The sequence below is a fragment of the Anopheles bellator genome, chromosome 1 (genome assembly GCF_943735745.2).
Source record: "Anopheles bellator chromosome 1, idAnoBellAS_SP24_06.2, whole genome shotgun sequence".
Taxonomy (NCBI): Eukaryota; Metazoa; Arthropoda; class Insecta; order Diptera; family Culicidae; genus Anopheles; species Anopheles bellator.
The window spans coordinates 31541169-31559572 of record NC_071285.1 but is presented as its reverse complement, the minus strand read 5'-3'; the positions used below and the strand labels follow the sequence as shown (position 1 = coordinate 31559572).

Below are 18404 nucleotides of genomic sequence, written 5' to 3'. Positions count from 1 at the left end.
AGGGATCTCGGATACGGTAGGGATGAAAATTACGAAGCCTCCGAATTAAAAACTCTCGCAACCGGCGGGAGTTCTACATGTGGCCAAACCGGGTTTGTTTTGACCAGTCTTAGTACGGAGGCGAGGACGTAGGATTGTAGATACTTTACTGGGTCAAAATAGGACCAACAGTCACAAGCTGCGGACTCCGAAGGACAAGGACAGACGGAAACTTTCCCGGGGGCCTGCTGGGCCGCTTTCCGCTCGAGCCAGCATACGAACCGGATAGTGGTAGTATCAAGCATCGTACTCGCCGCAAAATGTGACCCGCTTAGGCATGGTGGATTCAAGCGACACAGCATCATCCCCTAGCTTTAGGCTCGCCGCTCATCCCGGATTGCTCGGATTCGGAAACGAAATATTTGTTTTCCTCGCAGGTAACCAACCATCCATTCCGAATCTGCTGCCACCGCCTGTGGCATGGCCACCTTCGACGATAGTAGTAACTGCTTCTGTATGTAAGCTGTCGCCCGATTTCCGGTTCGTACGGCTTCGACGAGCATCGACTCGACTTGTAAAGCTACTGGGGAGAAAGTGGCGATATCTGTAGGAACGTGCCACGAAAAAACAGTCACATAGCAGCGAGAGCACAAGGTGTTGGCCGGCTGTAGTCAATCGTGCGACGGTCACTTCGACAAAAGCATAAATTATTTCCCGCTGCGCGGACGACAACCGAAATTAGTCTGATGAATAAAAATGGTCAGCCATCGCATCGCCGCCGTCAACCCGCCGGCGCCGACACTATCACGCTGCTGGAGGCGGCGTAAGCGACACCTTCTAGTCGTTACAACGACCATGTGTAAGAAAACATGAGCAATGTTGTTTTCTTTCTTTGTGCCTTCCTAGCCTCTGCGGGATCCTTCTTAGGCCGCGTTCTATTGTGGTGGAAGATATTTATCGATGCAGGATATGTCGCGTGAGGCAATTAGAAAAATGGTTCGCGGCTAATTTATTGAAATTGTCCAATATTTCGTCCATCAATCGAAAACGACGACAATTATTCACGCTTAACGCAGCACAAGCGGAAAAGCCACACAATAGTCATGTAAACAATTTTTATCTCTTCACGACGCCTTGAGTAACACACCTTATGGTTAGTGGAAAGTCCCATAATGTGTCGCCCCTGATAATTGCCGACTTTCGTTCGAAAAACGAAATTCCTTGCAGTTCATAAAATAGATAATAGAACCAATCAACATTTACTGATATTAACGGGCGAATCGAAGACCGCGAGCAAATTTTCTTCCTTGGAAAACATGCTTCAAAGTAGGGCGTATCCTATAAAGCGGATGCAGGCTGAAACGGCGTTTCTATCGGTTTGATGACCGCCTAGCATCAGTCACTGGGGATGCTTTGGCGTGCTGACACGACCGCCCCACACCGTTGATAATCCTCCACTGGAAAATGTAGACAGCAACAACTCCAATTTTCCATCGAATGTTCCGGCGGATGCTTTTCACGCTATAAAATAAGCTAATCAAAAGTATGCGTCGTTTCCAAGGAAGCTTCCGTTGCCAGAGAGACACGATTCGCTATCGAATACTGGTTCAAGGTAGGAAATTATTCGACATTTAATTTCACCGAAGCCGAATACTTTCAGTCCCCAGCGTACCGAGCGAATGAAATAGAGAAAAATAATGTTAATATATCATAAACAGCCTCCTGATCCGGCGAACTCCAAGAGCCAAGCGGACCATCCGCAGCGCGGAGACCTCCTTCCGTGTTCGAAGGAGCCAAGAAGCAACGAAAAAATGTGACAAAAATACATCATCTTTCATATACCTTTGCGTATTGTATAGCTTTCTTTGCGTCTCGTTATGCTCTTTATGTTACGCTGCTCCACGGTATGGCAGCCTCAGCCATGCGCCTGTCCCTTTTCTAAAGCTATTTCCGTTTTGTTGCTCTCCTTCGATTTGATCTGGTTATTCTACCTCCGGATACGCTGGGCCGTGGTGAGGTTGGGGCCCAGGAAAGAAAGGTTGTTTGTACATGAATTTATCGAAATGCTCTAATTGAATTTCCCCGAAAACCAGAAAAGAATCTAATCGATGTTGGAAATTACAGAATTTGAATAATGTCCCAAAGGTCGCCACGAATTTCATCATCCCTGGGCTTTCTTTTCCCCAGTTCTCGGTCCCACTCGGAGGGCCTTCTTGCTTTTCATCATCCGCGATACCGCGGCGCTCTACCGTATGGTAGCAGGCTGCCCTGTCTGGGAAAAGCCTGGTTTCGGTCTGCGGAAAACGTCTAAGTTGTGACGAAGTAATCGGCATTGAATGTATAACACATTTTAAAAGGTGACACAAAAAATCATATTTATAAGCGGATATAAAAATGATAGACCCACGAGGAAACTCGAATCGTGCTTCAGCCAGACTTTACTGCCATCTTAGTGATAACGGTAAATTCATCTTTTTCTCTTTTCTGGCACCATGGACAGAAGCCAAATAATTTGAATCATGTATCAGTCAAATCGAAATTTTGTAATTATAGCACAACTGCGAATCTCATAAACACAGTTAGCTGGCTGTTAGTATATGTTAGTATTTACTTAACAGTACTCAAACTCAACGCTATGAACATTATCAGAACATCAGTTTACGATTGTACGACTACAAATTTTAGTGTATGCTGAATTATCCTTGTTTGAATCATTTCTAATAAAAAATTAAATCGTATCGATTCTCACTTCCATTGAAACAACTTTGACTGACTAAAGTTAGTCTGTGATACAACTTACTCTAGTGGAAAGCAATTCGGACGTGATCGAAAGGAACGCTCGTGTAACAGCAATATGAAGATAACAAGTTGAGCGTCGAAAGTCTCAAAGTAAATCATGCGGCTCGTAACCATCTTCAAAGAAGTTCAACTGGTATTAATCACGAACCGAGCGCACCGAGCACCGAGAGACCAGAAACGTGCGTTACCGGGCTTAAATCTGAAATTTGAAATTGGTCCATCGTCACAGTATAGAGCAAACAACTTTTTGCGTTCGTCGAATTCCGGCCCCATTCGATTTTAATCGGGGAATGCTTATTTTTTCATTACTTTTACGAAAGCCACATGAACGACCGAACCTCCCTAGCCATTGCTGCACACAACACGCTTTACATCCAAAATTTGTACTAATTCATAGCTCTCGTAGCGTATAAACACTGTACGACTCATAATTCTTTAAATCCCTAGTACTATGGTCGGTGCCAAATGGTCACCATCAGCCGTATTTCGCATACCCGGGCATCGTAAAATCCAGGTTGACGAGATTCAATCGTGCTCTTTCCTGATCACGGCCATTTGGGTTCATCTGTGTACGTGTGTGTACGACTGTGTGAAGGTGAAAACTCTTTAACTCCCGCTGAAGTGTTTGCGCTGCACACTAATTGGATTACAAAATCGGCAAATAAAGGTTAATGTAGCGGATTCAACGGAGTGCTGTTTCCACGGCCCCACCGACGCCCGTGCACTAAAGTTTGACACCAATACACTTGCCTCGATATGAAGCGTGCACCAGAAACAAAGGATCAGAGAATCAGCGAGAAAATAGAGAGATATAGAGAGAGGAAGAGAGAGGAAGAGAGGGAGAGAGAGAGAGAGAGAGAATAAAAGGGAGATAAAGTTGAAGGGACGTTTATGAATGAATGAAACTCGAATGAGTGGGAGGACTGCAAACATCCTTACTCCACACTGCCAGTCGGCCGGAGCAGCGATGCTGCGTTCCTCACCATTTTTGAGGGTGAGGTACCACCATTTAGGATAGAGTGGAGTCTTCTCACTGTCCGATGGTATGTAAAATTTACTTGATAAGAGGGATTATAGTCATAACTTTTAATTGCTTTTATATTTTCGATCCGTTTGCCAATGATTGCAACGGCGATCCCAGTGGAAGCAAAGACCATGGCACTGACAAAGGGAGGGCATCCAGCAGTAAAATCGTTCGAAGTGACCGGTGATACAGTGAGGCAGATACTACACCGGCACAGTAGAACCCGGCCCAATTCAGTCCACCTATATACAAGTACAAGTTCTATATTCACCCACTCTATGCTGATGCTCCGACCTTGCAGAGTAGCGACCGGCGAGGCTGTACATGGAACAAATGGCAAGGAATGAGTGTTTTCCACTTTTCCCATCACTGCAACAGGTACGGTACTGGCCATGGAGCCAACCATAGTTTCCGATCTGGCAACCGTTGCTTTTGGCGCACCACAGGACTCAAACGGAACTTCTCGCACCTGCACGGAAAGCGGCTTCGGCTTGCTCTGTCTCGCAGTGTCCGTAATGAGAAGGTGTCACGAAACTGGCAGAACACTCATAATTCCTCTTTTATGCGCACGAACATGCTCGGGTTCGATGTTTACGCTCTTTTAACCACTTGATGTGTGTATCTTTCAGCTTACAACCGAATCGTTGGGTTGATACACACTGTAAAGCGCGTGAAAAAAAAACGCCGACCGTGATGGCGGAAACCGGAACCTTACAGTGGCAAGCAAAATGATACGGAGCGGCGCCGTGTAATCGCACCGCCGAACGGTTTACGCGGATTCGAATATCGAAGCTCCCGCATTAGCTGAGCCGATGCGGCTACGTATAGTTTCTCCAAAGGTTTACTATTTAGTGGATTATATTACATGGATATGTGCGTTGGGAAGTTCATCTCAAACAGACGAAATTTGGTGGAGGATTGCGCTAAAATCCCAAGCTGCAATCAAAACCCAAGTCACACGTCCTCCTTGTACTGGGGTCAAGGACTCTGCCTTAATGCTAATGTAACAAATTGTGATCGTAATGAATTAAACTCAATTGAACAGAATTCAAACGTATCGTGGCAGTGTGACCCGAAGTTAGTGTAAGCTTAAAATTCGGATAGCTAAGAAGCGCTAGAATAAGTAACCTTTACCGCACAATATCTTTACTCTACAGAACAGTTTAAAACAATTTTTAAACATCTAATCGCTCCATCCACCGGCACCGGTTTGGTTCCTGGGGCACTCGCCAAGGAACGAACGAAACAGCTTGATACCATTTCGATTTGACGAAATATTGAAACTGTCACCAACGTTATGAATAAATTTTGCCGAAGCCAACTCGCCGCTTGCCATGGCACGTGCTGCCGAAAGTCCGCCGCTTAACACTAAAGCACATGTGCCACTTGGCTATGCGCATAAATTTCCATTGTCGGATTATTCACATCATCATATTCATTGAACATCGATTCTTTAAAGCTGTCCGCCGTTCGGCGATGTCGCAAACTATCGATAAAAGAAAACTTCCTTGCCACTTGGCGGGACCATCGATAGTTGACCAAAGGTAGCGGAATCTTATCCTGCGGCGAGATTTCAGAACACTACCGCATCCCGTCTTCCGATTCATCCCGAAGTAGTACCGATCGGAACACGGAGCTCTCGCCTCACACACAGCTACGACACAACCAAGCGTTTTTGTCTGGGATATGAAGCGAGAATCGAGAAGTATGCGAACGTTGATTCGCTCGTTCTGCCCGCCGCTCTAGCTGATGGACAACAGAAGTTGCTCTCACTTTGATTGTGGCTCAATTTGACAAAGTTGATTGAACAAATTTAATTTACATAATCTACCAGAGTGACAAACTCGGTGTCAAATGATGCAAAGAAATCCAACGAACGGGGAACCGTGCTCCAGCGATGCCCATGTGCTATGCAATCATGGCTACAAATAATAGCTGTTTAATATAGAGCGCAATTATTTCACCATTGGAGGTGTTTTATTATTTGCACAATATTGCCAAAAAATAAAGTTGGACCATTTGCCTTAAAGAAGGAGTTGCAATATTTTGGTTTCATTCGGTTAAGGTAAACAAATCTCAAAACCTAACAAATTAGTGCTGCTACTCAATTACTGGCAATGTTAAAGTTTTGCACGTGACACACGCGAGGAGTTTATATACTAAATACTTTGATTTGAGTTTTTTTTGCATTTACATATAACTTCTGGGTAAGGGGACTAAGGAAGGGTCACCTGTAGAGACAGGTGTCCAGAAATGTCCAGAATAAATCTAATTATCTCTCACTCATCGTAGGAAAGAGATGAGAGCAAAGAAAAGCAGCTACAGAAGGCCTACGAAATAAAAATACTTATTTGAAATGCACCGTGACCGTGCACCACAGTCAGGGTAGGATAGTAGGTTCCTATCAAAAACCGATTCCTAAACTGCACCAGCTCTCTAGTCTTCATTTACTTCTGACTGGTGCTAGATTTTTGATCAATACTTTGAAATAGTACTGTTGTTCCACTCATGGGACACTCGAATCAAACTTTTGAGCTGTGGCATAGGAGAGGAATAAAATATCATTTCATTTCCTTGAAAGCACCAGAAGGCCGTCGATGAGTGACGGGTGGTGCCCTATTGAGCTCCTTTAAAATGTAGACCCTACTATAACAAACCATAAACGCGTTACACATCGTGTAACCTACGGGTGCCTTGAGCCATCAAACGATTGTGCTGACGTTTGTAATTTCCTCACGTAGATTTGAAGTACGGTATCTGGATTCCGCTGGAAAACCCGTGGAACATGTGTCTCGCTAGGCTCATTCATCTAGTCTATCAGCGCAACGCATTGATATAGACCACCAGAGACCACCTTCTTGCCGTCAGCAAACTGATTCACAGCCGAGAAACATTGTAATTACGTTTTGGCTTGTGCATAAAGTGAAACCTTTTTGTCATTTTTCGCTACTTCACACGCATAGGACCTGTGAACAACGTGAGTGCTATCCATGCAGCTGCATGCTCGGTTCATGCTCTATCCGTACATGTCCTTCCTGTACACGCACACTGAATGTAAATACATATCACATCCCCCAACGGATGATGGATAATAAATTCGAATGGAACTCATCTATCAATCAGTATTGGACGTAATTAATGTACGCGGACATGTGGCTGCGCCATGATGTGGTTCGCGATTCACATTCAGCATTCACCGCGAGCACCCTTCGTTCTGGCAAATTTGATGAAAACCCTGAAACAATTGTCTTTCACTAGGAAGGAGGTTTCAACCGACGAACTCAATGCATTATACTTATTTCTCCTGCAAATAATTATTGTAGTACGCCAAGAATGTTGACAAAGTTCAACAAGAATCTCGCGTTGGGCGTGCTGTCCATTCCGTTAAAATCTTTACAAGTTATTTGTTGAAATCTCATGGTTGATCAGATCTCCAAAATTTGACATGCATCTATAAAAACCAAAATATTATTCCGAATGATTCGTGTCCACTTTGCTCACGCTTTTAGCATGAAGTGATCATCGCAATCCCACCCGATGTTGCTCTGTTTTTAAGGCAGGTTACCTTTCCATAGGTAACTCTATGCAAATGCAAATTTTCACGAACCCACAACCAGTCAACGGCGAAGAGCAAACGCAAACCCTTTTGAAAATATGGCAAATATATGGGTACTGGCGCTTCGCAGGCTAGGGCTCAACCCGTCAATCAGCTGAAATGAATCGGATTTCCTCTACAGTTAGCCAATCCCAAACTGCATTCCATATTCGGACCGCATTAGCGTTCATATAGGCATTCTTGAGGGTGGTTAGGACTCCCATTTATACACCTTTCTAATGGGCTTATTTTCAGCCCTGGTACGCACTGCACAGCAGCCGAAAATCATTGCAGAACACATCCCTGAAATCCAAAAATGTACGCAACAGGCCGTACGTCCACCACACACAGTCAAATGCTCCGCATGGCGTAGTTAGCACGGATTTACTAATGGTACGCATTCTTAAATCGGATTTCATTTCTGCTAACAATTATTCGCTAGTCCTGTGGCCGTGCGCTTGTTTTAGAACCATATGCGCTTTGGCTTTACCACTCCATGGTTGCGGGTAGTATTTGAAATTGAATTTTACTAATAATAGTTACCACAGAATTTACCTTCTATTGATGCAAACTGTTTTCACGTGGTCGATATTCTGTTAATATTCAATACCGAAACAGTCGATCGTGAGATGATATTTAGTATTGAATAATGCGTGTTCTGTTGCTCTGAATATTGATAACATTAAAGTGTTAGAATAATAACAAATTTAATAGTAAGAAGTTCACTTCCAATTCACGGAGAAGTCCATAGTTATTTACTTTACAAATACAAACAAATACAATATTGCAAAACTGACATTAGATTCGTGACTAGTACTGGAAAATGACCATTGGTAATAGATATTCTTCATAATTAATAATAATTTTAATAAACATCAAACACTTACCAACCAACGCGAGAATTACAGTCAGCAGAGGTGCCGCAGGAAACCGGACAGGTATGTTAAACTCGAGCATTTGCAGTAAATCCACTGAAAATTGAGAAAAACATGTAAACATTTCGAAAAAAATTCAAACACTAAAATCTACTATGAACTTTAAATACGTTACTTTGAATGCATAGTTCTAAAACAATTTAATATATCGAAACACACCTATAGTTAGCGACATGGGCAAGCAGGATCAAAATAAACTCGCCCAAGGCAGAGGCGATCAAAACAACACGTAAATGATATGCTTCTATCGATAAATTCGTCTCATTTGAGCTCACAGAGGCATACCACAACACTCACTGCCGTGGTCAAAGGTTCAATAGCAAACAACAACCCGTGGCTCGAAAGTGCCACAGAGGTGGAAAGCAAATAACGGTAATTTTCGGCCAAACGAGACATGGTCGGTCCAGATACGGCGGAAGGAAGCGGACTATCATAAGGATGTTCATGTAGATGGACAAACGCCTGCGTATAGCCGAGCCAAACCGAAGACAATGGCTTCAGATCGAAGAGCAACCGAAAAAGCGCCCGGAGGAAGGTAAAAAGAAAAGGCTTCATAGACACGTAAACAACGCCACAACCTAATTACACACATTCATGTCAAATGGCTATCATGTTTCACTTTCAATTCACTTTAGCTACATTTTCATGGTAACATATTGGATAGGAATCCTTTTTATCAACGATCCTAGGCTGTGAGTAGTGCCTCTCCGTCACCGTGGACCGCCTCGAAAGCGACGACAATAGATAAAAGGTGTGCTCCGTCCTAACGTTAAAAGGCGGTTGCTTACATCCCCCAGGCGGTAGGTTGGTTTGTGTGGGACGACAGGTGTTAACCCCAACGTGTACTATCGCTCCCCAAGCTATCAATCCTACCGCCGGCATACACCTAGTGGAGTAACAATGGCAGCCACGTGTGGCTGGAAGTAAGTCGATGTGAAAACTTTTATTTTCCACAACAGCTATAACAAAAACGCACATTACACACAAACAAAACATGATATTATACACAAGAAAGCGAGAGAGTAATGTGGCGAAGATGCCAACAGGTGTATGCCACCCCGGGATAGGGGACGTACCCTTCGTCGCCATTCCAAACCTCTCGCATCGTGCAGTGGCAAATGCTGATTATATGAAAAGACTTCAGGAAGTTGTCGTCCCTTGGAAGACAAAAAAGTCTTCACGAGGTGTCATCTGAGGTGTCTCGTAGAACTGAGGACACATCAACAAAGCTCACATCCAGCCGTACACAAGGCAATGTGTTCATCATCATGTGTGGAACCAACCGGAATGAGATCAAATCTTAAAGCACAACGTCGATGTCAGAGTTCGAGTCGCTTAAGGTGAAGCTGATCCATGCACGACGGATACCATTACTCTGACCATATTGCGATTCTGGGTTGCGTGTGAGCTGACCACTTATTGTGACCGAAGCCATATTAACGGTGCTCGAGTGTAAACAATCCGTAAACGAGTGGACAGCAACCACACGATGCTACGTTTCGCTCGGGAAGGATGGAAGGGATAATTTACTCGGCCAATTCATTTCGAACAAAACTTTTTTTGTTTATTTTTCGACGCAGAAGGAACACCACTGCCGGGCTCCTAGCGACCAAAACGGACGCTTTTGGCGCACCGAACCGTGTGCGCCTCAAGGGAATTTTGTGAGATACGTAAGAAGGCCACCGGCATTGAAATGTTTCCCCGAAATGTTAAAGCCTGTCCTTGGAAAGGCGTACCATGTCGCAGCACTATTACTGGTTTTCTTCATGTAACATCTTAAGGGTATCTGGACGATACGATTATAATGGTTGCTATGTCAGGTTGTAACAATGCTTGATATCTTTTACAAAAACAACATATAAAAAACTACTATACACGAAACGATAATATAAGCCAAAAATTATAATAAAAACTCGTCTCCGATATTAACGTAAATAATATAAAAATAAAAAAGTAATGATTGAACTAATATTAAACAACACATTGTCAGTTTTGACGAATTGACAGCTTCAAATATTTGAATCGTTTAAGTTTGCCCAATGAAAAAAGGTTCAATTACACAAAGTCGAAAATCGTTCTACAGTCGCTTCCAACGCATCATGAAAAGCCGGACTTCGCCATAGGAAAAGTGATGCATCAAATGCATGCTCTTTGCCAAACACCGGTCATAGTATTTTTCTCCGCGACTTCGTTTGCTGTTTCCTACTCTGATAACCAATCAATTTTGGTAACCCTGGCAACTAATATCGGTATCTCACAATCAAATCGTCGGAGCTCCGATTATGGTTTCACCTTCGACACAAGCCGGGCGGCAGCTGAATGGTGCTGCGGCGAACATCTCGTCAACGTCATTATTCTCTGCGTGTCACATCATTATCGACCCGAAGAGCGCACAACACTAACAATAAGAGAAACGGGTGGCATGGCGTTGCTGCCAACGCAGATGGTGACGATAGAATTGCAAAGGTTGATAGCGGAAAAGGACAGTCTGAATGTGGGTTAACATGACCGTCCAATGGAAAAAGAGTGCCACAAAAAAAACGGGTAAGGGATTGGAATACCATGGCAAACCATCAATATGTACAACAAACTATTCGTTCGTTTGGCGCCACTCGATCATGATTTGGTTTCATATCGATCCGTGTTTTCTTTCGTTTGGTCCCCAGCTAGCACCTGTTTGAGCGCTTATTATCGAAAGGTATCAGATTGATAAAAATGACCTTCGTTTGAGGAAAACTTTTGATGGTTTCCATTGCTGTAGAGACTTATTCAACCTAAATGCTGTTTATCATCGTTTGCCCTTTACTACGAGCACGTATGTTGCTTCACGTAATATAGTATGAATAAACTAAAGTTTAAGCCTAATAGAGTTTGATGACAATTCAATTAAAGGAATGCATTTAGGATTAATGAGACCAATGGGACGAAATAAGACATTATATGATTGTTCGAAACGATTTGTTATAATTTAAACAGAATTTCAAATTAAATGAGACACTAATACATGTTTTTGAAATGCATTGCAAACGTCGTGAAAAGCCACGCTATCCTGGCTGGTGTTGTTCGAGAAACACTCTTGGGACGAGGGAGCGTTTTTGGACTGATGGCAAACCAAATTATTGTTTCGCAAATCATGGCTTTGAAGTATCATGGCTTATGCATATTCTAACTCTTCAGCATACCCTAGAACATTCTTTGATACGTTGGATCCAAAACGTGGAATCATTGCGACCTTCTCCATACTCTGGAAAAGTGGACTAGGCATTGAACCTTATTTTATTTCTATCCTTACAAATATATTCATGAAAACAGATTAAACTCGGTCACCGAACCACAGTAGACATTATACTCAACGACTAATCTAATAATGCGAAACTAAACATTCCAATGTTTTGTTTCCTCAAAACATTAAACTTCACTTCAATCAATTAAATATTTTCCAAAAATTAAAAATTAAATTATTAAATTATTTCCGGTTCCGTATCAATTAAATATTTTTCGGTTCCGTATCGCAATATGTTTTCACATATAATTGATAGAAAGCTAATCCAGAGAATTAAAATAGATTAAATTAAATCGATACTTAGGAAGTAAAATATATTCATTACTTTTAAATCTCAGGAAACGCATATCACCAGACATTAGTGTTTCTATCATGCATTTGATAATAATATAATTTAACAATGTTGACTCTGTTATTTGATAATATTGAAACTACTCAATGGCCTACTTTTACAACGGTTTACAACTTTTACAATCTCTATAATCTAAAGCCTGATTGTGATAAGTACCCGTACATACTTCTTTCAGAGGATGGGTTAATTGCCTGTTTTTAGCAAGCAATTATATTCTCAAAAGAAGATATCTTGTCAGTATTTTTTGTTTCTTTGTAAATATTATGTTAATGATAAGAATAATGTAGATAATGGTGCTTCACGGTTCGTTCCTTCCAAACACAATTTGTTCTACTTTAACATTTTAAATTTAAATTTCAAAATTGTAAATTTAAACATATTTAGAAATATAAGTTCAATGCTTGAACTAGCAATTTATTGTAATACGAACAGAGCTGTATTAAGTAATGATAATTATCAGAGATGCAAAAAATTTGTTTTCCTCAATTTCAAGCCAAAGCAAAATAATAACATATGTTGCATTTTTTAATGTGCAACATCTTAGCAATTTTTATTATCTCTAACATAGTTAATTTCAACTAAATTACAACTGAACCCCGTTAGTAATCGTGCCAAATATATTTTTTTGCAAAAACTACAAATTCGATAATGCTCGTTTATTTCCAAAGCATTAAAACCGTGTGTGTAAATTATGAATTAATAACATTTAACCAGTATAGTTCACTAAAAACGTAATATCACATAGTGAAATAAATATGTTCACAGTGAAAGAATCTCACTATCCATTTCATATCACAGCATTGACCAATTGTAAACAATCAAGATACAATAACTGTCAATACCTTACACATGATACTCAAACAAACTTTGCGTCTTTGCGTCCTCATTCACGAGTTTGTGTAGGCGGGCTTTTGCATGGCTCGAAATATCAATCAAAATTCGATAAAATGACTCACTAGTATTACTTTCAGTGAACTTTCTATTATATGCATACTAGTACATATATTGTATGCATAATAGCATGTGTACACGACTACACATACTATTATAAGTTGTTCATATGATGAAATAAGTATCATAATCATGGTAGATGCTAAACAAATGTTATAAGCATGCATAGAAATTTGGCTCAGATCCCACTTTCGTTAAATGTTGTAACTTTGTGAAATATGAAGGTAACTCACTATACCACAAAAACCAAATATAGCATATTTTCAACATCAAACTTACCAATGAAAACAAAAATTTGGTGATGCGAGTATCGGAGCAGCATGGAAATCGAAATCGTCTAAAAATAAACAAAACCGAATACGATAAAATTCAATTCATATCGATAGCCAAAAGCGTTACTTACAAACAGAACCATAATGGAGAAGGCAGCCGTATACGATCCACGTCCCATCCACCACATAGATACGAATCGGAAGTGCTCGCCAGTGATGACATTTCGCAAATAACCCTTGTTATCCTCCTGTTCGGCTAGCACCTTCACGGAGGCCATCAGTATGTCGTCGTAACCAAGAAAATGTTTCAAGATCAACCGACTGAACGAATCGCCGAAACATTCGTTCACATGCGGATCGAGACGCACCACATGAACCGGAATGTTCAATCTCTGTCTCGTGGCAGCCGACAGCCGCAAAAACCCATATTCAAGCGAATATTCCACAATGTATTGATCAGCTGCCAAAACTGAGGGACAAAAGGGCGGAAAGAGATGAGAAGGAATCTTTATGGTACTATTTTGGAAATCTCACCAGTATTACGCAGCTTTTCCATTACGGGAACGTTCGACTTGAGACCTTCTTCGCCATTTTCATCACCAGAAACATGAAGCGCTTTCATGATCGTTTCATTCGCATAAACAACAGCATCCTGTCTATCTCTTAACGTTGTCACGATTGGTGGTGTTTTACGTTGCCCGTCGTCACGAAAAGCGTCCATTTGGCGAGCTTTGTCGCCCGGAAATGGAGTACTGTCTATTGTCACCTCAGTGAAGTTTTCGGTGACTATAAAGTTGTCCGGTCTCGTCGCGGTGTAGATGTCCGACGTCATCTGTTCATAATTTACTTTCTCCCGTGGCATTGGGCTGCTATTGGAGAAGCTATGTTGCATTAAGTCAACGTTCTGTTTTTGTTGTTCCTCTTCGTGGGGCAGGGTCGTTGATGGGTCGATGCTAACCATGCCATTTTTTAGTGTATTGCGTAGCACGTTCACATCTGTTTCATCCACATCAGATGCTTGCGTGCCTCCCTCGAGCTCACTCTGGCTTAAGCTTAAAATTTCCACGCTAAAATTATCAACGGTACGTTTGACAAGAATTTAAACTTGATTGTATTGGCTTCCAGTGCCATCACATGAAATGCTTACCGAAGTATTCCATCACGAGGCCAATCATTCTTCACGTGCTCAAGGCATGTTGTTGGTGTCTGCGAAAAGCGCACATGAATATACGCCAGGATGAAAAATGCAGCTAACGCCTTAAGCAGCATCATCAGTTCGATGGCACGACGGACAGGTCTGGAAAAGATGTGATCAGTAGGCTTTGACATTCAAGCTGTATTGGCTATTCTTTTAAACATACCGTGGAATTGTCTGTGCATAAGCGATTGCTGTTTTGAAAAACAGAGCGTGAAACAATCGATCTCGTACGTTTATCAACGGATTCTAGAAGTATGCACGGAAATAAAGCAGACACGGAGGCAAGTTAATAATTGAAATAGAATTCTAGAAAAAACCATTGCATACCTGCATGTTATTCCTGGGTCGTGTGGGATTTATAAGCGGGGCACCCGGGATGGGATTGTTTTCCGGGTTAACATCCGGTGGCAACGCGTTCGGTTCTGCCATCCTCTAAAAGGATGTCACCAAGAGTCCAGTTGCAGATTTGCCGATCAATGCTCGATGATATTAATCCCGTAGAAATAGGTTTGGCAAAACTGTGAGCAGTTTGTTACAGTTTGTGTACTACCGTCGGGAATTTATTTATGACACTGAAAAGATACAAGATTTGCCTTTGACGTTTCATGCTTTGTTTACTGTGTTAAAACTCTTCCATGTTTATATTGTGACTGACGAAACATGATGGAACGGCACGCACTTACGCCCAAATCGGCTGCTGTTAAACTAATTACTGTAAACCATTAGTTAATGAGTTGACTATTTGACGCAAGACCGGCATCAACACACATTTAGCGCAATTGTATGTCCATTCGTCCAATTTCAAGCTCTGCTATGGTAAGATTTCGACCTTGTGACGCCTTTCGAGACTTTTGACCGAAAAATGTAAAGCAGCTGCACTGGTTGTTCGAACGAAACGGGGAACTACCACAAATTACTTATTTATTTACAACACACTTTCACTCGCACAGCACCCATTGAATCGAGTTCTTTGGCGAACCGTTCACTATCGGTTCGCCACATACTTAGATAGCACGGCTGCAGTTTATCGTCGCAGTCACCGTGGCCCCAAATTTGGTGACATCTACGCCGATCAACAGTTAACTATGGCCAATCCTTTGCGGCTGGTCACTACCTTCCTGGCGTGTTTCATTTCAGTGAGGCTTCGTGTTTGCTCCCGTTCTTACCTTTCGACGTATATATTCGCATCGATTGCGCTAGCTTCCCGTTTGCTCCGCTAATTTACTTCGTGTGCGAACGTCAAGATGATAGCACTTTCGAGAGTTGTTTTTGCCTGTTTCCCCTGTCATGTGTGCGATTTTGACAGTCGTACCAACGGCACTGCTGCTGTCTCTGTCACTCCAACAGTACGCGGGAAATCGGTCGCTTTACAGAGCCATGGAACGCTTTGAAACTTTTCAAAAGGGCAGTTGGTACTTGTGAGTGGACAGTTTTTGGACAATGAAACATCTATTCATAAACATCTAATACATTACCACTTTAACATTAACAAGCAATCAACAACAAATTCACAAACAATTGAGGTTGAGACAATTTAGTGTGGTGCGTTTCGATTTCCTTATTAGCAACCGCTGATGTTTATTTTCACTGATAATATGTCAAAATATGTATATTAAAACATGCACATGTAGTGGACCTGAGAAAAATGTTAGTTCCAAAAGTATAAATGATTTGTGAACCTAATGTGGATCTCAAATGTAGGGGCTTCCGGGTAGACGATAAAAAAAACACCAAACAGTTATTGCGTGATGTTATTGATAATAGTTCTTCTACCCCTTCAACAAAGCTGCTTACGTGTCAGTACTTACTATCATTAGTTTTTCAGCAATCAGATTGAACATAATGTGACTAGAATTTGGCCGGTTCTCAGCATAGCCCTAGGACCTAGGAATGTTACCATTGCAAAACCTATTTAATCGGTATTTTCAGCGACAAAAATCTGCAAAATTCCAAGCCATTATCGATTTCACAGATTGTGGAGCCCACACTCATAGTGCAAATGTACATAAAACTCCGAAAATATAAAAAAATATTGATTTATAAGGCAAACATTCGACTAAATTGTACCTTCGTGCCTGAAAATCGGTTGTGTATGTCGTTTATGAGAACGGATTCGCCAAACGGAACGGCCAAAGCTCGACCTCGTGTAGTCTTCTGAATGAAATGGTGCCTGAATTCCACTGTCTTTACCAGAAGCTACCGTGAGAGCAGAGCTAATTTCGAGATAAAGAGATAAAAGAGAGAGAGTAAGATAAAAGTGCTCGAACACTGTTCCCGATCGAAACTGCCCGAATTTGTGTCGGGAAGTTTCTCAACAAAGAAGTACCATAATACAAATTGTACATAAAAAAGTGTTTTCTTTGAAATCCGTTCGTTTCGTTGGTTGATAATGGACTCTTTTCGTTGTCCTTAACCAAGCGTCAAGGAACCAGGAATGACCCATATTTCTTCTTCTATGAGTTGCTATGCAAATTACTCATGCATGTAAAAAGCAACCAACGCTCGTTGGATAAAATTCAAACAACATTTTCATTTACATGCCGTTAGACAAACAAGACATGTCGTTAGGACGTAAATTCAAATTAGTTTGAGTTTCATATTATATCTTTTTTAAATGTACGAAACGAATAATGCATATATACAGAATTTCACTCTCGCATTTATTAAACAAAACAATCGTGCGCTACGTAATGTTTCTGCATTGTTCACGGGCTCAGTGCCAGCTCATGTTGGGGCATTGTTTAACAAAACTATGATTATCCACACAATCATACCGAATGTCGTGAGATGTTCTACTAATAAATAGTATCCAGCAGTAATGTCGCTCCCGTTTTTTCACGTTTCATTTTCCCATTCCCTCAGCAATGTACAACATTTCTTTTGTGAATCATGAAAGAATGATTGATTTTCAACTTACGCATAATAATTATATACAATAGCAAAGAAACCTAACTTTATGAACATAAGCATAACAATCAAACTAAATATCGTATGTATTTTTTGAAATTGTTTCATTTGGTTGCACACAGATTCATTCTCAGAAATTCAATGTCCTGGATTTTTATTTTTATTATTTTTCAATCAGTTTACTTTGGGAGGATTAGGGACACGACTAAGGACAACTCATGTGAAATGTTATTCTGTAATATAGATTCAATTATGATTGTTTCGGAAAGCAGACGCGTTAACGTTTAGAATACAACCAATGATATGCCTTAAATTATCTCGTTATCGTTTTTTAGTTGTCTGTAACTTCTTTATTCTTGTCCTTTTTCGAAGTCATTTCTTTAAAAAATAATCTTATAGTTCTTGGCATTGCACGGTTCTTGCACACAACTAAGAGATTTAAAGTTGATGACAAATTGTTTTTCAGCAACTATGCCGTTTTGCGCTGCGGCGTTCGCAGATCGCAAGATGGTAAATTTTCTATCCATGTACACGACGACGGCGACGATTTCATTTGTTTTATTGATTTTCCTAGGCTTGCGTCTCCATCGCTAATGGTTGCCCTTAAGTGGCTGCGTATTTTGTTTCGTCTTCATTGTTTTTAGTTACTTTTGCGACATCAGCCCTCTTCTTGCTTCCAACAGCGGTTACAAACATACTTTTACATATATGTATATATCTATATGTAGAGATGTATATAAGCAGGTTGATTTGTTTGTGTTTTATTTCTTGTCTTGTTTGCTGTATTCTGTACCCCATAAAGTTCTGTTCTATGGATTTTTGAGTCATCTTTTATTACTTCTTTTATTAGCATTCGCTAGATACCAAATGTTTAGATTCAATTTTATTTACATATTAATCGAAGATTTCAGATTTGCTGGTTTTGTTATTTCATGTTTTGCCGTAAGTCGTGGCTCAACACTTTTTAAATTGTTGTTTGTTCATTTATTCCAGCGTAGCTTATTCCACATCATGCAGCACTTATTTTACTTCTTCAGCTAACTACCCCATACTCGCAACTTAGTTTAAAGACAAGAGACGTGTTGTCCCTTTGTTACCCGATCGAACAC

At 41.1% G+C, this 18404-nt stretch overlaps 1 protein-coding gene across 1 annotated transcript in view; it reads right to left on the bottom strand.

Annotated features, from left to right (window-relative positions):
* LOC131210498 (uncharacterized) overlaps positions 1-14817 on the bottom strand; it is a 37471-nt gene extending 22654 nt beyond the window's left edge. Inside the window, exons 1-7 of the mRNA XM_058203757.1 lie at positions 14716-14817; positions 14552-14634; positions 14338-14487; positions 13725-14257; positions 13322-13659; positions 13198-13255; positions 8285-8368 (exon numbers count right to left, since the gene is read on the bottom strand). Coding sequence (XP_058059740.1) covers positions 8285-8368; positions 13198-13255; positions 13322-13659; positions 13725-14257; positions 14338-14487; positions 14552-14634; positions 14716-14817 — 1348 coding nt within the window. The remainder of the gene's footprint in view (positions 1-8284; positions 8369-13197; positions 13256-13321; positions 13660-13724; positions 14258-14337; positions 14488-14551; positions 14635-14715) is intronic.
* Between the last annotated feature and the right edge of the window lie 3587 nt (positions 14818-18404).